The sequence below is a fragment of the Trachurus trachurus genome (genome assembly GCF_905171665.1).
Source record: "Trachurus trachurus genome assembly, chromosome: 14".
NCBI classification, from domain to species: domain Eukaryota; kingdom Metazoa; phylum Chordata; class Actinopteri; order Carangiformes; family Carangidae; genus Trachurus; species Trachurus trachurus.
In genome coordinates, this window is record NC_139903.1 from 21,411,687 (window position 1) to 21,439,031 (window position 27,345).

Consider the following 27,345-nt stretch of genomic DNA (forward strand, 5'->3'; position numbering starts at 1 on the left):
CTACGTTTATTGTGACATTTAGCCTACCAGTAGGCCTACTGTTACGGTATGATGTAGCCTTATGATACTGAAGGAGACAGAGCTAGGCCCTGCGAGTCTGACCCAGTGTTATGGCTGGTGCTTTCTGCAGGATCTTGTTGCCGAGTCTAATCTAAAGACTAATGTGGCGTCGCATCATAGCAATAAATGTTATGATAGGCTATATGCCACAACGCCAAGAGCTGCTAGTGGAGGCGACCCATGCAGGAAGCATACATGTTTCAACCCAATGCCACAACTTAACACCTTTAAAGAAAACAGTGAGCACCAGCCCTCCTGATTAGCCCTGATCTGGGCCTGGCTCCCCTTGTTATTCAAACATTGATGACGTCATTGGTTGAAAAAACAACATGGCGCGACTACAAACTCACCAGGAAATGTAAAAACAAGCTGCTAACATACATTTGTATTTTTACTTTGTTTTACTTTAAAATGTATGTTCACGTTTACGCTGCTTGTCCTGTGTGACCAAACCTTAAGATCTTATTTCGGGTTGGTCCACGCCCTAACAATAGCAATAATAGGCTAATGATGATGATAATAATAATAACAACTCCCTTGCTTTTGCTGATCGGACTTTATGATGTCTTTTTTAATCACTTGTTTTCACTTGTGTTATAGAAGGCTATGAACAAATTTCGTTCTTTTCAAGTGAAAGCATGTTTTCAGTGACAATAAATGTACCTTGAATAAAATGATGATAATAACTTTTTCAGAGGACTTCTGACACAGGATGTGTTATTCGCTTTAGGAATTAAGTTGCACATTAATACAAGGGCAAAATAGTAGAGCAGATTTTGAAGAAAAACAAAAGTGTGAACAATATATTGATGTAATAAAATGTGAGTAAATTAATTAAAAGCCAAATAAATGATATGGTTCAGCATATAGTGGTGAACCTTTTTTTTTATGTGAAGTAAAACTTTAAATTAACAGCCAGGCATGTCACTTCTGATTTGAATCACTAGAGGGCGGTGTATTACACATGACCCACCAACAGCCAGTTGGCAGAATTAAATCAGACCAATCTGAGTAAAAACCTGAGTTGAATTAACTTCATGCAGAGAGATAGGCTAAATGTGAAACGTGCATGTAAGTGCGTTTTCATAGGGTGTCACTTGTTTTTTTTCATATTTGAGACATTTGCTACAGAGGGGATGACAAACACACACACACACACACACACACACACACACACACACACACACACACACACATACAGGCAGGGTAATCAAAGCCAAGCAGCTTCAGGTGTGTCAGCTTGTCACACAGCTGAATGTGGTTTTATTAAACCACATGAGAATCTGAGAAGGCAGCCTCTCTGAGTATCTGATGTATGGGGAGTTTCCCACAACTGAGACAAGCTGCTGCTCCACACACACAGACGTAGATGCTTGCAGATTGGTGTGTTATCTTATTCACCGGTGGTGTAGCAGGAAGAAGAAATCAAAGCTGAGTTCTCTCCAGAGCTCCAGCAGCAAATATGTTTGCTTGACTCACCTGGATTCCAGTTTGTGCTGTTAGTTTTATCTGATATATTTTTTCTTTTTTTTTTGACTTCTCTGTAAGAGTAGGATCACCCTACATGTTTTATTGAATGAAGAGGTTTTAACAGTAGCCTACAGGTTTGAGTTTGCTGAGTCCGGTTGGATTCCTTGAACCAGAAGCTACAGAGAGTGAGTGAGTGAGTTGGTGTTGTAGCCATGAAGGAGGAGATCGCTGCTGCTGTTTTCTTTGTGGCTCGGCTGGTGAAGAGATATGGTTGTCTGGATAATGACAGCAGGGAGCGCTTCGCCGCCGCCCTCACCTCTGTCCTGTTTGAGAACTACAAGAACCACTGGTACCCAAACGCACCCACCAAGGGACAGGCCTACAGGTCAGTAACACAACAGGAAGTAGCCATCAGTGTTAGTCAGTGATCCACATTGCAAATCACTTCAAGTTTTAAATTACAAGTTCCCCCAAAATGCACTTGTTGAATAGTATAAACTTGAGCTAATTTAAGGATGTGCCAAATGTAAAGCTACTCAACTGCCATATTGAACTGCTTCAAACCAACCCAGCTCCCAGCTGCCTCGGTTCAGGCAGTTTCCTCTTTCCCTCTTGTGCTACTGTCAGTGTTGTAAATCCATAATTATTGTGACCGTCATTTAGCAGAAGGAAAAACAAGGCAACACTTCACCCCAGAGACTGTCAGCTACAAACCCTCCCATATCCTCCTTTTACTTAAACAACCAGGAACTGATTTTGTATCAGATTATTTTAGTAATTATTCTAATCCACTTTCAGTGGTTTGAATAGGGTTATTTCTATATGAAGTAGACACAAAACTGTCCAGTCAGTAACAGGGATGTTGTCTCCCAGGTGTCTCCGTATGAACCGTGTGCAGCTGCAGGACCCTGTGCTGCAACAGGCTTGTGAACGCAGCACGGTGCGATATGAAGATCTGGGCCTTCCCCAACAGTTCACGATGTGGGTCGACCCTGGAGAGGTGTCCTGCAGGTCAGACCTCCATCCTTAAACTTTTGTTTCCTTTCATTTCAATTACATGTCAGATTATTTTAAATATTGACTAAGAGAGCTCATTTAGTATACTACTAGGATCTTGTCTTACCCTGTAAGATAATTTACAGTTATAATTTGATACAGTTTTCTTTTGCAGGAGTTTAATGAATATCGATAACCACTCGTGTCTGGACACTGAGTGGTATCAGCACATCAATGGTGCCATTAAGTGGACTCTTTATCCCACTGATCCCAGTAATTGTATTTAGGTTAATCACTACATGGCTGTTCACTATCACTTTAAAACTCACTCGCATCTAATTTTGGATCAAGAAAATGTGTTTATACTATTGCTTTTTCTTTATTCCAATATTTTAAGAGCAAATCTAAGAAGCTGTCCACCACCTTTCTGCCAGACAAGAAAATTGAGTTAAATTGGCTGCCAACATGATGCCATGTTTAGGCCATAGGGCTCATGAGAATAGATTTTGCAGTTTGGTTCTCCCTCTGCTTGCAGGTACGGTGAACAGTGTGCTCCATTCTGCGTCTCTGCGGTGGACAGCTGTCGCCGTAGAGATGGGGAGTTTTCCCGGCGCATCCATGATGCCGTAGAGCGGGCGAGCGTAGATGTCCAATCGGGAAGCTCTTCAGATGAGGAGGATGGAGGAGGAGGAGACAACAGCATGAGCAGCACCACCAGCAGCAGCACCATCGGCCTGTCTGCTCTCTACCCTGGTCCGGGCCCGGCCGCCAACCCTGAACCCAAAACCATCCCGACTGTCAGCAACCCCAACAGTGTCTACAGGGTAGGTGGATAAATGAGGGAACATGTCACAGCCCCTTTAGCCACACAACAGTCACATTCACCGAAAACAAGATTGTTGTAACAGACATGTTTCAGCTTGTGGCCCTCATCAGTGTCTGAGCCCCAGGATTCTGGGGGCCTAATTCTGTTGAAAAGTGCTGCTGGATGTAAGACCTATTTGGACTTTTCCCTTCTATGCACTTTAGGAGTTGTGTCAGATGCCCCAACAGTTAGGTCCACATTCAAAAAGATTAAAAATGCATCATGTTGTTACTGCAGATAATCACAATTGAGAAGTTTGAATCATTGTCAAATATTTGTGGTATTTTTGCAACAAATATGATGATCAAAAATGGTTGACGAATGTGTCAAAATATAGTTTCAAAACAAAGCAACACTTTTTATTCAGTTTTAGATGGGGGAAATGTATTTTGTAAAGTAATGAAAACTTAAACGTGGTGCACCTCTGCTCTCTCCTCCTCAGTTCAGTGAGTTTTCTCCTGGGGCCCCTCAGACTTGGCTGTGGGAGAAACGTAAAGCCTTCGCTGCGGATGCTTTCCCGCCTCTCCCTCCTCCAGCTGCAGGTCCGCTCCCAGGCCAAAAGGCCTTCAAGCCACACCGACCGTCGTTCACCTTCATCGGGCCACGTGTGGACAAGTACCACTGGATCAGCAAATCCCGATCCTAGAGCGAGCTGTGCTCCTGACGAATATAGAACCAGGATCCGTGCTGCTGCTCTGGAGCTGCAACGCTGGATCAAAGCACCATGTCAGGGAAGAAAAGTCAGGACAGTTGATCTTTAAAGTATAAGTTTATTATTCATACATGATTTAAAGTAATAATGATTTAAAATAATGCTGTTTAAGCATGTTTTTAAACTTTGAAATATTGAAGTATTTTAATCAAACCCTCCCTTCTAAATGTGTTTTTAAACTAAAATTAAAGTAAATGTGAATAAAGTAACATTGACCTGTCGTTGAAAAGAAATAAATGTGTCTTTGTCAGCTCTGCTGGTTATTGGAAACTGTTTAGTCTCTTTCTATGTTGAGGAACTTGGTCTATATACATCCTCTAGATGCTTTCATGCTTAAGTTGTGATCAATGAGGTTTTTGCTCCAGAGCAGCTGTGTGTGGTGGTAGTTGTTCTGGTAGTGTGGCTAGTGATTGGTGTGTAAGAACAATCAGCTAACAACACTGCCTGCACAACAACCCCAGTCAGTCAGGATCCTGTAACACTGCTGCAATACAGACTGAGAGGCGATGTGTGTGTGTGTGTGTGTGAGATTACTAAACACATTTATACAAAAAAACAAAACGGATTTAATTAATTTTTGTGCGAAGGTTTCAAATGACAGAGCCACAGTCTTTCTGCTGGAGAAATATGATAATCTTGTTAATCCCTATGAAGAAATGGTTTAACACTTTGGATTATACACGTTTGTGCTCTGAAAATTGGAGGTGAGGGTTGATGCAGGCCATATCTCCAGTTTTGTAATTTCCAGTGTTTGTGCCAAACTATAGCAAAATCATCAAAAGTTATTTATCAACTGTAGTGTTAACCCATGCAGGTCCAAACCATGCCACCAAGGGCTGTGTGGCTGCAGCTTTTTATGCTAACCAAGAAGCAGCGCACCAGACTTGACTCATTTAATCAACTGATTTTAGTCTTCAGACAGCTGCTAGTCAAACTGTGTGAAACCTGCAGCCACACGGCCCTTTAGGCATAGTTTGGACTTGCCTGTTGATAAATGTAAGGTTGCAGTAAGATGATTTAGCTATAGCTTGGCACAAACATTGGAAATGGTTCAGAGATAAGTTAGTTAGAGATAACTAGAGAATCTGAATATCAAAAAAGTCAGTATAACACTTGTTGAATTAATCTTGGTGTAAACAGAACAGCAAAAGTAATTTCCTTTACTTCCAGAGTCTCAACAGTCAAGTGAATTATTCTCACAAGAGTTAGGCTAGTAGTATTAGTCACCATAGTCTAACTAAAAACAACATGAAATTGAATATACTCTAATTAATTAGATGATGAAGTCAACAAAGGAAAATGCTTAAGTTATAACTACAGTAGTAACATTACAATAACACTTGACAACTTAGAAAAAGAGTGGGGAGAGGGGAAAAAAGTAATCCTACACCTCATACAAAAAGTCAAATATATACAACTTTATGTTAATTAATTACAATAAGAGGAACATAAACTGAGAAAAAATAGTTAAATAAATAATTATTAAAATTTTGAATTAATTGAATTAATTATTTGAAATGATAGCTTGACTCAGAGATTACCAATGGCCGAGGCAGCCACGCTCCAACCGATGCTTTTAAGATGAATATTCAGCCGTTTACAACTCCGTTCCAGGTGGATCTTCATGAAGCTGGATCACATTGAAATTGTGAGGAAGCAGAATTCTGACTGGCTGAAAATGACTGAGGACAGTGGTTGGTTAAGTTTTGTGGCTGATGGTCTCTGCTGATCATCAAAATGAGTAGGCTATAGGCTATACACATCTAAGTGAATAGGTGGGAGCTGTGTGCTCATCTATGGTTGCTGCAGTTCTCACTGCTGTGCTTAAAAGTGACCACACAACCGTATCCACAGCTACGCTTTAATGTGTGTGTATGTGTGTGTCTGCCCATATCTTGGGTCGTGCCTCGACTTGCCCCTGTTGGCAGGTATAGTTGATGTTACCAGGGTGAAGCAGTCAGTGGCAGCAAAACACTCACCCTGAGCCACAGGAATTGCTGGTTTTGCTGTGTTTCCACAGCACTCTTACATGTTTTATCTATTTATTAACTCTGTCCTCACATTGGTACAATCTGTTTAACTCAGTCATGCTTAAATTTTGATTCCATTGTACCGGTAGGCTATGTGAAATGTGTCATTTTCAGCTACTATTTTTTATAACATGCAGTGAATGTCTTATACAAGTATCCGTGATTATTTTTGAAGGACCAATGAAACATTTTTTGGAAAAAACACTAAGAGCTATATTCATTGTTTTCTTAATGTTGGCTAAATGACATGAAATTGTGATTATGATACAGATTATGAGTGTCACTGAATGCATTTGATCATTTAACTAAACATTAATACAAGAACAGCAAGTTTTGAGCTACACAAGACAATTTATTAATTCCAAGATTTCAAGTTCTTCTTTTCTTTTGAATTTGTTCCGCTTAGCGTGTCTCTTTATCACAGTAGCCTTGTCTACCCAGGCAAATGCTGTGCCACATCGTGAAGTAAGTCCACAGCCAATGGAGCATGATACATCAAAGCACGGTGTTCGTGGGAAATGTATTTCCAGGAACAGAGCTACAGGGAGAACAGCTCTGAACCACAGACTGTATGCTCTGAACGATAAGATATAGGCTACAGTTACCTCATTCATCACAAGCCAAACTGGGCGGTAAGTTTTAATCGATACTGCCAAATTGAATTTTAACCAGCATTTGGTGGGTGTTAATTTGGAGCCCTGCAATGGCTGCATGATTGTAGTTTAAAACAGAGTTGTTCTGTTTTACACACATTTTACAGAAGCGCTTGTTTTAAAGGAGGAAAGTTCAATTTTAATTCAGATGAAGCAGGAAACGGAGAGAAAATTATGCCTTCAAAAACTGAACTGCACTAGTAGGCCTAGACATGAACTCGAGTGCCCATCTATTCTGGCCCCCTGAGCCCCGATCTGCACGTTGATCCGGCCATGCTCCGTGCAGAAATTGAAACTGCGCAGGCGGATGAAGAACGGCTTCACTTTTCAAGATGGTAATTTTCCTATTCGTCAAGCCAAACAAATGCATGGAAATAAATATTATCTACTGGCGAAGCATTAAAAATGTCGTCGTATCCCTGAAATTACTGTTCCCGGAGCAGAGACAGGACAGGAAGTAGGCTGCCTTATTTGCTGTATTGTCATCAAGTGCGGACAATCAGCCAATCATGCAGCAGCTTTAGTCACACAAGAGAGCCTCGCGTCCAATCAGAGACCTCCTTATTTGGACGTGCTGCAGCGCTCGGTCACATCCGGTCGTATATATGATGCCACGAGTTAGCGGCGAATTTGGAGAGTGTCCATTTTGAGCAGCGAGTCGGCGTCTGTGGTATTTTCCCTGAAAGTAAGCACATTTTCATGTTTTCAGTTGCGCAGTATAATATGTGTGAGGATGTTTGTGTTTATATAGTAACCAGTCTAACGGTAGCGTTTCTATCTGTGCAGGTTTAATCTGTGTGGTGTCCTCTTGTTAGCAGCATAGCCAGCTAGCTGTCCGTTAGCCGCAGCGCTGCTAATGTGGTTTATCGCTGTTGTTACATTGAATGAAAACATCGTTAAACGATCGCAGTTGAAATGAAGCGTTTCCACTATTTTAATTGTCTAAGAGATTTTTCCTTGAGCTTTTATTGTGAGTTTACCTGCGCTGCTTATATTATCCAGGACCCGTTAGTTACATACTGGCCGGGCCTGCACTCCCCCCCAAGCGGAGTAAAGCGCGGTCCGCTTAAACCCACAACATGGAGATTCACGCCGGGTTTGTGCTGCTTTTTGTCTCTGTGAACAAGGAGACGCTCTGAACCCTTCTTTATTGCCCACTACTTCAATATTCATTTCAATTTTTATTTCAAATCAGCTATTTTAAATGTGTGGAGGATATTAAGCAATTCAAGCTAAAACTGCAGCTTGATTATTGACTTTTTTGTTTAAATCGTATTTACAAGTAAACGGGTAGCGATTGTCTGAATTAGTGAAATATGCATTTAGTACAAACTTTATTTAAAATAAAGATAAAAAGCTAGTATCATTATTAGTTATATTTGGTCATGAGGGCATTAATAGACATGCGCTTTTTGGCTTGTTTCATTCTTTAAATGATTAAACGATACACTAGAAAACACAGTCTGCCAGTTTAAAAATCAATAATTTAAACAATTGTTAGTTTGAGCCCTTCAGGGCTTGGTTGTGCCTCAAGGCCCTACCAAATGGTTAAAACAAAAATAATGCAGAACAATCCAATTTATATTTTGATGATTGATATTTATCATTGTTTTTTAGTAGAGTAATGTTTTTCTATTGATAGCTTTGTCGACTTGAGCGCTATTTATGTACTGTGGGGCAACTGGTTATGCAAGGGGAGACAATAGGTAAAGCTGCAAGCAGCAATGGACAGCCTTGGTGCTCTTCCCTAGGTTATAGCCATTACAGTGTTTAAAAATCAAACAAAAATGAAAAGGACAACAATAATTCTGTCTAAATTGCATGATTTGTAGGAGTTCAAAGTGACCTTCCAGGATAGAGAGGATGGATAACAAGCTCAGTATTTCACTGCTGCCCAACATCAAAAAATAACTCAAGCAATCACCTAACATCCTAACCTAACATCAACAATTTCCGTCGGCTGTACACACCTTTACCTTTTTTTTCCCTTTTCTGTTACAGTCTCTTGAAGATCCCACCCATCACAATGTCGGACACTGAGAATTTGCTCATGGAAACGTCGGAGCAGAATGGAAACGAGGGAGAGGAGGACCAGAACGGAGCCGAGCAGGAGCAGGAGCTGATGGGCGGAGAAGAAGATGTTCAGGACAATGGCACCGACGGAGGCAAGATTGATGCCAGCAAAGGAGAGGAAGATGCCGGGTGAGTAGTTTCTCCCAGAAGTTTCACACACAACACAGATTAGCACTTCCTTGTAGTAAAAAGATGTCATGGAGAAACTAATTTGAGTTTTAAGTTTGATCAAGTAATGTAACTGGACAGGGTCATTGTGACAATGTTTACCAGAGAAACTGAATATTCTCATTTGTCCAGGTCATAGTTATCTCAAGCAAATTTTTTAAATTGAAGGCAACTGGGACTGGTCAGATGCGTACATGAACTGATGAAGCCTCTTGGATGAGAGGTGTCTTCCTAGACAAATAACCAAATCCAGTTGCTTTCGATTTAAAAAATGTCCTTGAGTTTACAAGAGAACATAACGCAGGCATCAGTAAAACTGCAGTTAATCTCAACTTATGATTGAGAGACGATTGTGAACAAAGTTCCCAAGCAACTGATGGCAAGCATATTATGGTCAGGTGCTGAGTGGGACAAGGCAGAGGTAAAAGCAAATAAGCTAAAAAAAAAAAAAATTGCTGCCTAATTGTATATTGAGAAATTGGTAGTCAAGTGAAAACAGAGCCACATGTGTTTAAAGAATGGAAACTAATTGGTGCATTTTCCCTCTCTGTGTGCAGTAAAATGTTTGTGGGTGGCCTGAGCTGGGACACGAGTAAAAAGGACCTGAAGGATTACTTCAGTAAGTTTGGCGAAGTGTCAGACTGCACCATCAAGATGGACTCCAACACCGGCCGATCCCGAGGCTTCGGCTTCGTTCTCTTCAAAGACTCTGCCAGCGTAGACAAGGTGAGTCAACTCTAGTCACCCAATAGCTGTTTGTTCTGCATTTACATTGGCCAACACATGGATATGCAAATAATTTATCTGTTATCATAGTTGGACTATTCTTCTGGCCTCTCGGTGTACCGTGCAACATGATCAACACCTGCAATGTTGATATATGTGGCCAGCATGACAAAATGTAGTGTAGTGAGCAGATGTTGACTTGCATCTAATGTAGGTCTTGACAAAGAGCAGATGTGCTGATCGAACACATTACCTCAGAAGCTGTGGTCACATATTCAATGTCTACAATAACAAATCTGTGTGAACCTGCAGGTGCTGGAGCAGAAGGAACACAGACTGGACGGACGCCAAATTGACCCCAAGAGGGCAATGGCCATGAAGAAGGAGCCCGCCAAGAAGATCTTTGTCGGAGGTTTGAACCCTGAGGCGACGGAGGACGCCATCAGGGAATATTTCGGGGCCTTCGGAGAGGTTAGTTCTTCTAGTTGGAGTGAGCACTAAAACTCAGGCACACCTCCTCAGTCTGTCTGGTCTGCACTTCCTTTGCTGACTGTTTTTTACCTGCTGCTATCTTGGTGAGCCACACTGCTTCCATGTACCTGCATGCATGTCCTATTGTGGATCTGCTTTTATTGTGTCAGATGATGAAAGATGGAAAATGGCTTTTCTGGCACATTAATCTGCAGGAACCCTGTCAAATAAACCTATACATTAAATGAGACAACTCACTGGACCTCCAGGTAGAGCAAAGTAACCCTGTATGTTCGGCCTCGTGGCTTTCAGTGTTTTACTGAAGTCTGGTTGGAAGGCATTGATACATTTTACAGGGTAAATCAGTCTAATTGAGCTCAAGAGCCACTAGATTGCCATCACCTTGATTAAAAAAAAACTTTGATATTTATTCACATAAAGAACAACAAACAGTGCAACATAGAACAGACCAAGCTTGGGAAATACATTTAATTTCATACATTTAGTCCTATTCATGTCTGCTAATTCATGGGCTCACCTTTTTAGACACATACTGAGGGGAGGGTGCTTTGAAGTTCAGTTTACCTGTAGCAAATGTTTATGTGAAAATGCATAAATGTTTGTTTTTTTTAACCAAACTGTTCAACTTGGTTACCTTCACCCTCTCCTTCTTAAAGATCGAAACCATTGAGCTTCCCATGGACCCCAAGTCCAAGAAGAGGAGGGGTTTCATCTTCATCACGTACAAGGACGAAGCGAGTGTCAAGAAGTGTCTGGAGAAGAAATACCACAACATCGAAGGCGGCAGGGTATGTGCATTCAAACGGCGTTACCTCGGCAGTTCTGCGTGGTGCTTGATACCACTGGGAAGTTGTTGATGTTGACCACCAGTAATGTTATAATCCCGACCTGTGTGGATCACGATTTAATGTGTTTGCACCTTCTCCTCCAGTGTGAGTTGAAGATCGCCCAGCCGAAGGAGGTGTATCAGCAGCAGCAGTATGGGCGTGGTGGCGGCTATGGAGGAGGCCGGGGCAGGGAGCGTGGAGGTAAGGAGGGCGGCAGCGACCTGTCTGTGTTTTCTTCTGCAGGGCTCCTTGACTCTGTAAAAAGCAGTTCTCAAAGTGTGTTGAAATGGAGAAGAAGTGACGTAGGGGGAAGTAACAAAAAAAAAAAGGATTAAAACTTATTAAATCTTAAAAACTCTTTGTCTCAGGTCAGAACCAGGGCTGGAACCAGGGCTATGGAAACTGCTGGAACCAGGGTTACGGTAACCAAGGCTACGGTTACGGTGGATACGGCGGCTATGGCAACTATGACTACTCTTCTGGTTACTATGGCTATGGTCCCGGATATGATTACAGTAAGCCTTTAACTCAAACTGCAGTTTTATTAGTTGATCCTTTAGTTTCCACTTCCCTCTCTCCTGACACCTACACATGAGCTACATACTGATTCCACAACAGTATTTTTCTTGATCCACTATGAGGATTAAGTCACATTTGGCCAAAGGCAAATCAAAAGCCAAATGGTCAGTTGATTTATTTATTCAGTTTGTGTATTAACACATATTTCCTATCTTGCTCGCTGTATGAAAACACATAATTTAGAAACCTAAGCTACCGGCTTCAGTCGTCCACTCCTAGCATGTGAGTGTGTCGTTGTTTAAGGGAATAATTTTGACGTTTTTGGAAGTTTGCCTCCTCGGTGTCACTGGATGTGAAAATCTATACAACAACTGTGTGTAACCTGTCCTCTCTCTTCTCACTCGCAGACCAAGGCAATGCCAGCTATGGGAAAACCCCAAGACGGGGGGGACACCAGACAGGCTACAAGCCCTACTGAAGATCACATGGTATTACAAGGTATGGCGCGGCTGGAACTGCCATCCTGTTTTTACATAAGGTCACAGTGTCCATAAGCACGGACAATGAAATCCCTTCTGCTTGGTCCAGCTGACACTAGCTGATAGACTGCAAATGTGACATGTCATGATTGTGCTAATTAGCGTGTGGTGTAAATTCATCACTAAAACTGTCCTGGAGAATGATGGATTGATATCAATGTGACTGAGTTTTCTTTTCTCCTTCAGGGCTGCAGTGATCCAGTAAGACCGACCGAACAGACACACTGGGCCTGACTCGACCTCTTTTATGACAGACGACCATTTGTACAGAAAACATCTGAAATGTAACTTTTCCATGTTTGGTTTTTTTTTTTTTTTCCTTTTTTTTCTTAATCCTATCATTTTTAGGTTTTATGTTCCCCTTTTTTTGTTTTTTTGTTTTGTTTTTTTTTTGTTTTTCCCTTGCACATTTCCAACAATGGAAGTGTAATTTTTACTGTACTTTTTGGTACCTGTTTTGATTCTAATGTATTGTAAGGGTTGTATTTTACATGTTTGCTGGCTTTACAGGTTGAAAAATCTTGGCGCTGTAAAGGAGCTTTTTTTGACAAATAAAAACAGTTTTCAGTAATTTTGTTTTGATGCTTCCAGGTTTTGGGGTGGAAGATAAAGAAAAAAGTTGTTGAAATAGGTTTAGAATTGAAATTCACAAATTTGAAATTCACAAATTTAAAGCCAAACTGGATTTTCTCAAATTTTTGCAGCAACACAATCTAATGTGAAGAATTAAAGAATATTAAGTGTAATAAACTTCAAAGGCTTTCTTTTTAAAATATTCCCTCAGCTTTTATTAAAACTTTTTTTGTATGTGGAGTCAGTGTACCAAGAGTGAATACTAACTCGAGTTATAATCCCTTCAAACTGAAATGACTTCCTGCAAGCCTCTGTCCTCAGGATTGTTCTGAGATAACGGGGTAGCAGTAGATGTAATGTAAAACCACCTAAATTGAACACCCTTTAAACACATTTCTGGTTTAGTTTGTTTTTTGTTAAGTGTTTTTTTGTTTTGTTTTTTTTCCTTGTTTTTAGAAATACTAGCTCTGAAGTTAAATGTTTGCTTAAAATTTCTGGACTGACTTCAACAATATGGAGTCTCCTCAGTTAGTGTCTCTGGCAATTTATTAGTAATAAACATTCTTGTTTGTAATACATTTGTCTTTTTCTAATGCTTAATGTTACTGTTAATAATTATGAATCCTACAGAATAGAAACGGGTTAGCCATATGTTTTATTTTAGTTCCCAGACACCAGGAAGTGAATCCAGTTCACAAGTTCCCACAGATGTTGCAGGGGAAGAAGGACTGAAAACTCAGGTGAGTGGAGCAACAGGCCTGAGAGTGAGGCTGCTGTAAAGGTTAGGGGTCACAATAAGTAACACATCTGGAAACTAAATTTCCTGTAACTGAACATTAGGTTTAGTTAAGTTGATAGAAACATATAAATTGGCTATAGCTACTGTGGCTGAGCAGGAGAAACGGCCTCAGCTCAGACTTATCTAAATATCGGTGAACCTATTATATTTTTTGAATACACTTTTACTATATGAGGAGATAATATTAACTTATGCTTTTTAAAAAATTCTATTTACCGGTAATGCATTTTTTCTGACATGCCCACAGTAGGCCATGTGTAAAGGCTATAGGGGAGACCGGGGGATGGTTGTAACAGCATCACTTTCACCAATAAGGGATAGCAGAGTTATGTGATCAATATCATGGGTACCCACTCCTTCCCTGACATTGCATGTGAAATTGCATGGCTGTATGAAGAAGTGTGTAGGTTTTCACAGCCAAAAAACATTTTTTTAAGGTAAGAAACTAATATTTTGGACAAAGTCTAAATCTAATCTAATTCTACTGATGCCCTTTGAATTAGGTAACTTGAGATGAAAGAGCAGGTTCTTGGGTAAAATGTGAGTCATTTCATCAATGTTGATTTCAATCCACCATGTTGGTTTGGATTATGGTCTGCAATCTGACCTCTTGGAGGTTTCCATTCATGTTTAAGGCACTACTATTTTTAGTGGACAAATGAGGGGACTTTTTGTGTTAATTTGAGAGCCCTTCCATGAACACTCTGCAAGTTGAGCAGAGACCAAAAGTGTTACAACCATCCCCGGTCTCCCCTACATGTTTATACTTTTGTATGGGTAGTTGACAGTTGTGGTGTGATGGAGATACACATCTCCACCAGCATAGATAACCTGTCTATGCACTGGGTTGTGGGTTGGAATGGAAAATCTGGTGATAAGGTTAAAGAACAAGAAAAGTGTAGTCTTTCATTGGCAATAACTGTTGTGAGACTTGAGGTCACAAATTTACACCAATAATGGTCAAAATCAAACAGGGTGTCCTGACATCTAGACCCCTGAGCTCCAAAACTACTGAATCCAATTTTAGGCCCTACATTTTGGGTTTAGGTAGCCTAACTGTTTTGTTGCGCTGCCCCCGTGTGGCCAAAACCTGTCTCATGCAGGTTTATAAAGAGGTCACAGGTCCATTCCCACCAACATTCAGGTGTGACCAAAGTGCTGTTGACCATGGCACTAACCCTCCACCTTGTTTGACATTTTAAAGTCATTCAGGAAAATCAATTAAAATGGAACTTTATCTATTAAAAAAAAAATATATATATATATATATATATATATATAGGCTATAACCCAAAAAAATGTGCTAATTGTATTGTGTCTGGGGAAAATGGGCAAACATTTCATGTAGCAGATGATGTATAAATCAACCACGAGATTTTGACCCTGTGTGCTGTGCAGTGTGCACTGCATTGGCTCGCTGTAGCTTTTAGACTGGAGCTGCTCAGCCTCAGTGTCATCATGGAGGAAGAGCAGACGACTGTAGCAGAGTGAAGAGGACTAAGCGCTGCAGCCCGCCGCATCCCAGCCTTTTTGTTTCACCTCTTATTATAAGAAATCGGTGAGAGTGGATCTACTGTTTGTTATAGCCTGGTTTATATTGCATGTATTTCTTGTGCAGCAGATGTTATATAGCTCGTCTTGTTGCCACGGATTAGTGTTTATGCTCCGGGTTGCCAGACACGACCGAGCTATAATCGCCTGCCTTTTTTTTACACGTTGATTCAGGTGAATTGTAGTGTAAATATTCACAAATCTTGAGCATAGTTAACGTTGTGTGTTTCTGTTTCGTTTTACCGACTGTACCTTGCCCAGCAGAAACGCTGCAAACCGCGGGGGGGAGGGTCGAGGTAGCTATACCCCGAGAGGCGCAGATTACATGCGCGTTAATTGTTCAGCACCGCGGACAGCTCCGGAGCCTCGGGCCCGACCTGAGCGCTTCATGTCGGCCTTATCCACCAACCTGACCCCCCTCTCCATCTCCTCCTCCTCTGTTTCCAGGCGATCTCTCCAGAAACCAGCACCGAGGACACCTGAGGGCTGACAGCCGCCAACATGAAGCATTTTCTCAGGTACAGAGCCTCCATTGTTGCGTTCATTTTTACAGTTAGGTCCAAACGTGAAGAAATTCATTGTAAATGACCCCCCCTCTTTCCTGCTCTTCTCCTCTGATCTGTGTTTCTTACCCATCTGCTGCAATCACTTGTAAATACCAAATACTGTACTACCGTGTTTTCCCAGTTCTCCCATTGAGCCTCCTCATCATCGATTAGGATATTGTGTGTCCAGTAAAGTGGCTGTTGTGGTGTAAATGGGGTTGAGTGGGTCGCTTGAAGAGGAGGCCTTTTAATTATGAAGCACATGTTAACCAAGTGCTCTCCTCTGGCTCTGTTCATTATGTTCAATAGATTGATCTGCATTTAAAAGGCTGGTGAATATTATGATGGCAGTCTTCATTTAAAAAGCAGGCTATGGCAGGTATAATATTTAACACATAGGCAACTGCTTCTAAATGCCCCTTTTGTAGTATACATTTGCATAAATTAGGCTCCAGCACTTTGATATATAAAACAAACAGTAAAAGCCTACAAAGAGGATTTAAAAGAAGATTTAAACAAAAGCAGATAATTCAGCAGAATAAAATTTGGAGAAGTTGCACAATGTGAGTGACTGGTCCACTTCAGACATCAATAGGAAAGTTTTATCTTAGTACTATTACTGCACAGTCACTAAAAAAGTACTGCTGTACCACATTTCCCAGAAATTCTCATGCTTGTCTTCTTGCTGTTTGTGTTGCTGCTTCATTTTTTTCATTTTCAGGTTGCTTTTGGTCTCAAAGACCTTTAGCTTTATTAACTTTTAATGAACAATGGAGGCCAGTAGAGGCTGCCAAATAGTTCCTGCTGATGACTGTGTTTGTTTACAGTAATTATACTAATGTACTAAAAGGAATGTGGTAATAGGTTACTGATGTAAAAATTATTCATGTAGCACCTTTAATAGCTTTGGTTCATAACTGTGTTCTCTAGTGACTTAGTGCTGCATGTTGCACCGGAGACATATTTAATAACAACTCACCTTCACTCCTCAATAAGCTGGATCCTACATTTCCCATAATGCAATAGGTTTGCATTACAGAACTCATAAATTCATCAGTTAAAAAATATGATCCACATTCTCTATGATAATTGTTGTGTAATAAAAAAATGTATTTAAAATCCTACTTACAGAGAAAAGAATAAGTAAAAAATACAATTTTAAATGATAATATTGATGCATTAGTGTGTAATCAGCATTTTTAAAATATGCTACTACAGTTATACTACAGTGCTACAGTTATATCTACAGGTTTGTTCCAGTTGTTTCCAACCTGTGGGGCATGGCTCTTCAAAGGGCCACCAGATTAACCTGAGGGGTCAAGGGGTCATCAGATGATTAGGAGGAGGAGAGATTTGGATATTTGGATCATCAGTAATTATTTAAATGAAACCCTGAGAGAAGTTTAGAGGGAAGCTCTCCCATAGACATCTGAGACATGAAAAGCAAACACACAGATTTTATAAGAGACACAACTACACTGAGGTTATATAAGAGGCACCACTCAGAAATATCCTTTTAGCCAGAGACGATATTACAAAAGTGTTTTCTCCAACTGAACAGCACTCACTCCCCACATGTGAATCCATTCTCCCATCCCCTCTTTTACTTTGTACTCACTTCGTTGAAGGTTAAGAAAATGACAGAGTGTCTATGTGAGCTGTTTAACATGCCAGTCCCATCCAGAAGCTTAGAAGGGGGAATTAATCCTACTGTTGTGTGCTCTGATCACTTACCTTCCCTCTGTTGACAAGGAAGATGATGTTTTGCATCAGAGGGATTTAATTCTGCCTGAACGGGTTCCACAAAAACAAACAAAGACGGACATTGTGGAGCCCGATAAATGACCTTCTCTGTATCTTTGGTAAAAACGATAGAAGTTAAAATAAACCTTTGTTGTTCCCACACTGGGGATATTCACTTGTTACTGCAATGAGAAAAATGAGGTAGAAGATGTATAATGTCTAAGTGTAAGAAAAATGACAAACGTAAAATAATAATAAGAACATGCATTTGCCAAATACATTTATAGAATGTGCAATTAAATAGAATTAATCAAAAATACAATTCAAAATACTGAAATATATTGCACAGCGTTATTGCATCTGGTTCTTGTGTATGCACTTGAAATCCCGCAGAAAACATGAGTAAGTTTATGGTGACTGTAAAGAAGAGTTGTTACAAGAGCATTGCAGATTACATTAGAATAACATTAGAATAAGTTCAGTTCAAGTTTCTTAATGGGTCACTCTACATTTCCCAGGATACACAGCTCCATTTTCATTCTCAGTGCCACCTGTAAAAATAGCACACTTTGATTCGTTGCTAGCGTCCCCTGGTATGACAAGTGAAGCACAATCTTCACACTTTTCTTCCTTTCTTTTATACATCTTCCTCTTCTGACTCCTCTATTTGTTCATTAGTGTCATGTCTTCACTTTGCCAGATATTTAGTTTGAACTCTGAAGTCCACCCGAAGAAATTTACGATCAGGGCAAATTTAAACAGTCGGAAAATGGCAAGATTAACATTGATTTTAACCTAAATACACACGTCCCATCAGCCTGGATGCTGTGCTTGTAAAATAAAGAGCCGTTAAATGTTAATTCTTATCAAGACTATTCAGCCCTCAGTAGGGAAATCTACAGCAGCTCAAGCAGGGAGGTAGAAAAAAGAGACAGGAATAAATGGAAAGAGAACAATGATTAAAAAAAATAAAACTAAAATATTTTTGATTTGTTTTCTCAATGAGAAAATCCAGTGATGAGTCAGAGCATGCAGTTGGATCAAAAAGTGGTCTGACATGATTAATAGAATAGACAATGAGCAGTTTTATTTTTTCTTCAGTTTTTCTTTCCGTGCAGATGAAACATTTATTGAAAAGAAAAGGTCTCTCAGGCAAAGAAAAGGGTTTGTTATGATGCATTTTTCACCGAGTAAAAATGGATGATAATTTATATGAATATGTATGAAAGGTAAAACAGTTTCCTCAGCACAAATAGAAACATATAATCCTGTTTTTTTGGAATATGTACCTGCAAACAGACATCACAGACAAAAAACACTCCCCTGTACCAGTCTACATATGTACGTATGTATACTGTATGTAAAAAATACCAATCATCCTGTCTGTCCTCCTCTTAGTCTAATCCAACCCTCCATCTTCTCCTCTACAGAGTGGTGACCCAGTTCTTCGTGTTCCTGTACTGTAAACTACTGTGGCGCGGCCTCAAGTTTGTCGCCAGGAAGTTTACGGGACGCTGCGAGCTGCAGAGGATCTGCTACAACAACAAGCACGGAGCCCGCAGGACCCTCAAGATAGGTAGGCCAGATACCGCCTGCACGCTTCCCTTAATTATGTGCATTGTTCAAATCGAACAGCATATTTCTCTTTAATTATATATGATTCGTGTATTATTATCTTTGCTCTAAATGGAAATGGCGTTTCATTACTATTTACTGAACGGTTTGGTTTCCATCCATTTACCCTTCATCTTTTCCAAATTCATATAATGTCCATTTATAATTAAATCTGGTGTATTCATTTTTAATTTCTGCCTTGAACTAAAATTTGTTCTTTGAAGCTTCTAAACAGCTGCTTTTCATATTTAACGCTCACGCTCTGCAACCGTTTCCTTCCAGAGTCGTCTCTGAGGTACTCCAAGAATGGGGTAAGACTCTCTGAATCTGTGAACGAGGTTGACATAGCCTACAGTATGTTGGATGTGATGCAGGTGTGTGCCTCTCAGTCCGTTCACGTCCACCCTCTCCCTCTCTGTCTCCTCTGTCTCCTCGGTGTCCTCTGTCCCTCGTCCTCCTCTCTGGTCTTGTCCTCTCCAGCTGCTGCAGTCTGCTCTCAGCGTCCATCCCGACAAAGTGGAGAAAACCATCGACGACATCATGGCCTTGAAGAAGATTAACCCCGACACCAACCCACAGTGAGACGCCGCCGCCGCCGCCGCCGCCTCACACACCGCATTTGTGACACTTTGTCGCACACATGAGGCCGATGTGACAAATTAGAGATTATCACAGAGGCCTGTCAACGCTCACAGCTCGCATCCTGTTAAAGTGTGGCCATTATAGACTAACTGCAGTGACTGCATGAAGCCCTTCACACTAACAGGCCTCCCTCTCTCTGTGTGTGTGTCCCCAGGCTGGGCATCTCTCTGCAGGCCAGCCTGCTGCAGATCGTGGGCTACAGGAGCCTGGTGATGGAGGTGGAGAAGCTGCGCAGGGAACCCTACGACTGTGAAAACGCTGAGCACGAGGACATGCTGATGAAGGTCTGGAGAGCAAAAAAAGTGACAGTTAATCAGTAAACACTAATCATCCGTATTAGTTTTACTGGACCTCCTTGGCCTGTCCTTGGTTTACACCCTGTGTGTGTGTGTGTGTGTGTGTTGGCAGCTGTGGAAGGAGCTGCGTCCTGACACACCCCTCACCGGCAGAATCTCCAAACAGTGGTGTGAGATCGGTTTCCAGGGCAGCGACCCCAAGACTGATTTCAGAGGCATGGGCCTGCTGGGCCTGCACAACCTGGTGTAAGCTCCCATCTCCTCACAACCTACACAACACAGATCATGGTTAACAAGACACACACAAAAAAAACATTTGGAAATACAGTTCTGAGCAAAGAAAATTATGTATGATTTTAGCAGTGAAGTGAGCTTTTCTTCAAATGTTTATATTTATATACTATATTTGAAAATTTAAATGATAAATGTGATATTTACAGTAGGCTGGACACTGACCTCCCTTTCGCAGATAGACCTCAGCTTGCAAAACGAGAGTCTTTCCTGTTCTTGTGTTATAAAGTGTCACCTGCTCTTCCTGCAGATCGCTTCACATTAAAGATATTTTTAGGCTCTACTGCTCACTCAGCATGTTCGATATCCACCCACAGATTGGTAGAGATGTTCAGGTTCAGGTCAGCTTGTGAAGAGGTTTCCAGCAACTCCAGTTTGTGTTTCACAAAGTGGTTCATGGCAGATTTTGAGATCTGCTTTTGGATCATCGTCCTGCTGTTAGAAACCAGCTGCTTCTCACTTTCATATTTAGTAGAACGCATGTAGGACAGGTCCTGGTGATGTAGGCATCCAAGGCAAGATTTTAACCAAAAAGTGAAAAGTAAAGTGACACTTTGCGCCTCTCTGTCACCTCTGACTCGGGCCAACCCTGTCCCATCGTGATTAACAGTTGATAAGTTATTTTCATTCCTGGTTGTGACTGAAGTTCAGTTTTTCACTTTATCCACTGCACTTATTTCCAAAAAGACCATTGCTTTCAATACTTCAGGTGTTGCAGAGCTGCACAGTTGAATGATGCCCCTGGGTCTAAGGGCAGAGTATGTTGTTACTGTATGATGCCATGTAAAGCCCTTTGAGACAAACTGTTTGTAAAAACGGCCTATACAAATAAAATTGCCTCGCCTTGCCTCTGCAGCCCAGCAGATGTACAGTTTTATCTGAGTTTTCTTGGTCTTTCAGATCTTGTCTTGACTTCCACAGTTCTCTTTCACTGCTACTTCTTACTGACATCTCAGACAGGGGAAATTTTAAGCTGGAAGCACTTTGCTGCCGTCAGTTAGCTTCACTGTCAGATCCTCAGTCAGCTGCTCAGAGTCACAGTCCATGTGATTGAGTTTTACTATGATGTTTGAGGAGTCAGAGAATTTACCAGCTCTGGAAAAACCATCAGCTGAATCTTCCTAATGACAGCTCTTGAGTCAGTTAACAGAGGAGGCAGGTAGAGGGATGTCCAAACTTTTACACACACCACAGCTATACATATAAAGAGGTATTTTAGGTATAAAAAAAACTTAACATCGAGAAAATTACTTCATTTGAATAATAAATCATCTGTCACATTGCACGGGCATAAGTGGGACATTAGGATGTGTTTCATCGTTTTCCTTATCTTAAAGCTGCTCTTGTCTCCTTGCAGGTACTTTGCAGAACATGACAAGGCCACTGCTCTGCAGATGCTCAACGACTCCCTGCAACCAAAGCACAAGTACGTCAGCCGCCGTCATCTCGACCTTTACCGCACCACGGCCATGTTAAAGGAATACACCAAGTGTTTTGGTAGAAGGTCTCTGGTGGATCAATATATTCTAATGGATGCCGGGGAATTATGGTCTATACTTTTACCAAAGATAAGAAGTCAAATTTTCTCAACATCTGATAGATTCCACTTAGTTATTATTATTATTATTATAACCATAAACCATTATTGTTATTTGCTGAAACACTAACCATGAACACTTGACATTTACCACAAGCCTGTACTCATTTATATTGCTACTACCAATAGTGGATCAAAGACTATATTTCACATGATGTTGCTCATAGTGTTAAATTTCACTAAATCAGCTTTCAAAGGTTTTTCAGCCTGCTTTAGGTCATTGTTTTATTTTTGCAGCATAGAAACTAGGCTCAGAGACAATGAGCAAGCTTCTGATGAACCCTCTGTACTCCACAGTCACAGATTTATTTTAATAGGAGATGGTGGAGACCAGAACAGAGCACCATATGAATTTATATCCCTTAAATGGGTGAAAACAGGTCTCCAAGTGACTGCTATGGTGTAACGTGAATCGTTTTATAACAGGTTCACAATATCAGGTGATAATGTATACAATGTTTTGGTTCCAGTTTGTTCTGCTGCCGCCCGGCGGCTAAAAATCAACTGCTACAAAATATTCTACCAGAGACTTGGTGTAATCTCCCCAACATTAAACTGCACTTTATCATCCATAACGCTGCATTTACCACCTTCTGCTTGACTATATTCATTCTTACAGCTTGGTGGCTTTCACTGCATCCTCTTTAATTGACTGCTGCTGCCTGAGTTGTTTGTCATTGGCATCTCAGCGAGCTGCCTCATTTCACAAATGAAGATTCTTCCTCTTTCTCTTCTTCACCTCCACCTCCTTCTGCCCATGCCTCTTCCCCTCTGTCTCATCACACGCACTGTAGGAGCACACACCGAAAGCCAAGGTACTCGATTTCCACTTTCATTCACTTGCTGTTTTGCTCTATTCATAGCTTTCTCTCTCTTTTCTTTGGTTGATGTTTCATGCACAGTATAAAGCCGCACCATGTGGACACCCTGCTGTCTTATCAACCTTGAATGCAGCACAGGGCTGAAGGCAGAGAGGAAGATCCCAATGACTGTGACAGCGCTGTTTAGGAAATTACTGAGCATTTTCCAAATTGAATAGTCTGAGCCTGGTCTGTTTTTAAAGATAAATGATCTATCTTATATTTGAAGCTGAGATACAAAGACGGGGTGGAGACCTCAGAAAGTCTTAGGATTTTTAAAAAGATTTTTAAAAAGATTCAACTTTTTAAAAATGAAGAATAATGGCAGGACAGTCTTTTGAACAGAGACCAGGAAAAGCTCCCAATATGACATTTAACTCACTGGATCTGCCTCTTTATTAGAAAACTAACTAATATTGTTGCATAGTGCAGTTTGAACAACAAAGCATTTCACAATATTTAGAATAATCAATAATAAACTTTATGATAAATGTTGCTTTTATGGGAGAGTCACAATGAGCCAATAAGTGAGGTTTCTTCCCTCTTTACCTTAAGTTCCATTCACATACACATTAATTCTCTATTTATTTTCACATCAAAATCCCATTATGGTAGAAAAAAAGTGTGATGTGAGCCAAACGGACTGATCAAAGGTTTCTTAGTTGTGATCATATCTCGACTTCTCTTGAACTCAGGCAGGAGTAACTCAGTACAGACAGTATTTCTAATTAAAAACTGTATGTAGTATCCAGAGTGACACAGTCTTGTGCCACAGTGCCACAGTCGTTTTGTATAGATCCCTGTTAGTTCCTGTAGATTAATTTAGATGGTTTGAATGAGGGTTTCTTTATAGCAGGGGCAACACATTGACCCTATCCCATGTCTCATTCATCCCACTTCACCAAATTTATCATACGTCATCATTCGCATCGCAATGCATTAATCTCAGATGAGCGGTAACAACTTTCAACTAATTTGCCTCCTCCTTAATCCAAAAGAGAATCAGTATAGAACTGGGACTGGGCCACTTGTGCATCTGTTGCCTGGATATTTTTCGTTGAATTAATTAGACAAAATAGCATCACTAAAACATAGTAGAGCCTTATTATAATAAATATGTTTTATGGATAATTGGGGTGATGTGCATATTGTATTGAAGTGGATTGGGTGAATTGCACATGCAGTCCAGTCTCAGAACCTCTGGAGCTCTCAGACTAGACTGGACTGTGTCTAAATCCATAGAAAGAAACTTCCCATGATGCCATACGAGATGTAATATTTTACACGTGTTACATGATGCTTCCACAAGAGAAGCATCCGTTTAAAGAAGAAACCTCGCAAGATGTTGTGTCATTTTTTCTCTGTAGGTTTAGTTTTCTTCCACACTGTGCTACACTCAGTGCTGCTTCACATGCAAACAGCACATAACTCAGTGTGTGTCCTTCACAGTGAAATAAACAAGCCTGAATGGGAGCAGAAGAGCCTTGACAAAGCTATTGGGTAAGTGTAAGAGCACATGTAGGCTACTCTGTGTAGACATGCGTGTGTGTGTGTGTGTGTGTGTGTGTGTGTGTGTGTGTGTGTGTGTGTGTGTGTGTGTGTGTGTGTGTGTGTGTGTGTGTGTGTGTGTGTGTGTGTGTGTGTGTGTGTGTGTGTGTGTGGAGGTAAAACTGGGCAACTGCTGGAGCTGTTTGAGTTTTGACCTCAATAAGGCAGTGACAGCAGTGGAAGGACTCTGTAAAGTGGCCATCGTACCGCTGTGGGTAAAGAGAGACTCTCTGTCTCTCTCTCTCTCTTTCTGTGTGTGTGTATAAGAGGCAGGAAGTGTGTTAAGGCTGTGTGGTCTCCTACTCAGCCCTCTGCCTCCAGTCTGCAGCAGCTCCGATAAGGACTCACTATAAAAACACACACTCACAGTTACACACAGTCATGAGGACGAGCTGCAAACTGCAAGTCATCGACTGTTGAGGGACACAGTAATGTCTAGTAGAAACCCAGTATTAACCATTGATATTGGTTGGTTTTCCATTTTAAAGCATTATTTTGAAATCATAAATGTACGCGTGTTTTAGTCTTAGAATTATTTAGATACTTAAACACTGCTCCACCCACTTCTGTAATCTGTCAGCATTTATGCAGTCTTTATAAAAAATATAATATTTTGCTTAAAATATCACCAAATTTCTCTTTTAAAACAAACACAAAACTAGCTTCATGTAAATTAACTACACTATGTATTTTTTTTATCACCTTTCTCCAGCTATTCCTTTGCGATCGTGGGCATCAACATCACAGACCTGGCTCACTGTCTGCTGGTGAGCGGCGCTCTGAAGACCCACCTGTACAACGTGGCCCCGGAGATGCCCAGTCTGCTGCACTTCCAGCAGACCTTCTGTGAGTGGCAATAAGATATATATATGTGTCAGGCAGAACGTCATTGTTTTTTTGAAGAGCTGCAATGCATCATGGCCATGGGACAGTTCAGTCTGACCAGTATGCTCACACCATATGTAACTCAGAAATCTAGTTGTTTCATGTGTTTATTCAGAACAAAAACATTTACAGAAGTAGACAGTAGAGGGCAGTATAACACCTCCTCAATATTCAGTGTCAAATGACTGTCTTTTTCTAATATATACAACATTTTAAACATCCAAACTATGAGGTTTTTAGCTTTTAGCTCAATGTTTTGGTTTCAGGCCTGATAAATAATCAACCTCCCAGTCTGTGTTCTGGAAAATTAACTGAAAGAACTTGAACGCAGACTATTAGAGTCATGTGATCCATCAATATGAAAGTATTTTATTTCCCTTCCTCCTTGACAGGTTACCTGATGCAGGAGTTCCACCGTTTCTGGATCGAGGAGGACCCCAGCGACATCATGGAGTTTAACCGGGTCCGCTCCAAGTTCCACCGGAGGATCCTGCGGCAGCTGAAGAACCCGGACATGGCTCTGTGCCCCCACTTCTCCGCCTCCGACCTCCACCTGGTCAACCTCTAAACACACACACACACACACACACACCACAAACACACACACACACACACACACACACACACACACATACACACACACACACACACACACACACACACACTCCTGACGTCCAACCCCTGCACTGAGCCCTTCATACCCCCCCACAGAGGTCTCCCTGGGTGTCCTGCAGGCCAACTGAAAATCAGAAATCAGAAAACCCTTTACACTCACACTCAAACAGCTGGACACACATCTGGGGAGGCTCTCTTCCTCCTCTGCTCAGCCCGACTTTTCCCGGTAAACATCATGTCGCTGTCACTGCCAACGGCTCATCCAACCACCACACACACACACACACACACACACACACACTGCCTCTACGCCCTCACTGCAGCGTTAGACCACCAGCATCAGAGATGACCATAGCGATTGTAGCTGTGCATGAGGAGGCTGCACCACACCATCACCACAGACTCATCCTTATTCTGTTGCTTTAATGATTCATGACGATTGTATCACAGCCGTTACACCTCAGTTCGCAACCTTTATTCTGCTTATTCTAACAACAAACCAAATTTACTTTCTCTACCAAAAAAAAAATCCCTCTTAGTGATCATCAGCTCAGAATATCCTGGCAATTACAGCTGCTTGGGCAAATTTTATATTCAAATTGAAGAGCTATAGATATATGATTTAAATGAAGAAATGTAGCTGGCGCCGATTCAATCAAAAGTCAAATCAAAAGCCAGTGCATCTCTTAACTTTGTCTGTATTAGGTAGTTGCTATAGATTGTACTGTACTTTATTATTAATATTAATATCATGTCAATGTGACATCAACACCTAAGATTCTACTTGTTGCCAAAATCTCGAATGTGGAGAATTTAAAATCACAGCAGCAGTTTGTTTCTCGTGAGCTCGGACTTCAGTTTTGTAAACCTGCTAAATGATGTTCATAAATATAAAAAAAACAACTTGTTGTTCAGGATATTAAATGTGTAGCATTTTTGCAGCGTTGTTCCTGATTGGATAGTACAATCTTTTTTTTTTTCCTCTATAAAACAAAACATTTATGAACATTTATTTTAGAGGTTTGCAAAAGCTTTTGCCTTTGATTTAACCCTGTGCATATATTCAGTTTTGAATGTTCCTCACGTGCTCACTTTCATGATTGTTTGATTCTCTTTTAATCCATTGAATGTGACACTGTGTCCACTGTTGTATCAGCCAAAGCAATAATTTACATTCATCTCACTGCACATTTCTCTACATGTGTTTATTTGCACCACGCGTGCCTGAATGTTTTTTGTTGTTGTAGTTGTTTTTTTTGCTTTTAAACTCAGAGCTGGAACACTAATGAATTCATGCAGTAGCTGCTACATGTAGCATTTAATAGAGGCAAAGTATTACTGCAATCATTTTGATTAATTTGTGTAATTACTTTAAACAAATGGCCCCCGCAACTGTGTTTGTTGTCAGAGACACAGAGGAAGCAGAGGGGCCTCCATTTTTTCCACCATGATCTCATTTGCTTCTTATTTCAGTTCATTATTAATGATCTAAATGCTACACATAGCAGCTTCGAGTAGTATCTCTTACAAAAGCAACAACAAACACCAGAGAAAGAAGACATTAGCTCCACAGAGAATTAATCAGATCAATATTAAAACTGAAGAGATGGAGGTGTTGACCAGCCAGTCAATGCACCAGCTTCAAAAATCTCTTCA

General features: G+C 40.8%; 3 protein-coding genes across 3 annotated transcripts; all 3 read left to right on the plus strand.

Moving 5' to 3' along the window:
- Positions 1-1,742: 1,742 nt before the first annotated feature.
- On the plus strand, positions 1,743-4,037 carry btg4 (B-cell translocation gene 4; the record flags this gene model as incomplete). The annotated part of the gene is made up of 4 exons (XM_083986814.1): positions 1,743-1,915; positions 2,404-2,541; positions 3,062-3,350; positions 3,834-4,037. 4 exons carry the CDS (start codon positions 1,743-1,745, stop codon positions 4,035-4,037), a joined length of 804 nt encoding a protein of 267 aa, XP_083842940.1.
- A 3,349-nt stretch (positions 4,038-7,386) lies between these two features.
- LOC310997035 (heterogeneous nuclear ribonucleoprotein A/B-like) lies at positions 7,387-13,239 on the plus strand. The gene is made up of 9 exons (XM_083986605.1): positions 7,387-7,471; positions 8,788-8,988; positions 9,585-9,753; positions 10,066-10,224; positions 10,902-11,033; positions 11,177-11,273; positions 11,441-11,587; positions 11,999-12,089; positions 12,317-13,239. The coding sequence occupies exons 2-8, from the start codon at positions 8,813-8,815 to the stop codon at positions 12,067-12,069; spliced, it is 951 nt and encodes a 316-aa protein (XP_083842731.1). The 5' UTR covers positions 7,387-7,471; positions 8,788-8,812; the 3' UTR covers positions 12,070-12,089; positions 12,317-13,239.
- Positions 13,240-15,554: 2,315 nt separating this feature from the next.
- On the plus strand, positions 15,555-25,642 carry elmod1 (ELMO/CED-12 domain containing 1; the record flags this gene model as incomplete). Its single annotated transcript, XM_083986601.1, has 10 exons — positions 15,555-15,571; positions 18,772-18,917; positions 19,238-19,266; positions 19,436-19,533; positions 19,752-19,881; positions 20,006-20,139; positions 21,542-21,610; positions 24,091-24,141; positions 24,902-25,035; positions 25,467-25,642. The coding sequence occupies 10 exons, from the start codon at positions 15,555-15,557 to the stop codon at positions 25,640-25,642; spliced, it is 984 nt and encodes a 327-aa protein (XP_083842727.1).
- Between the last annotated feature and the right edge of the window lie 1,703 nt (positions 25,643-27,345).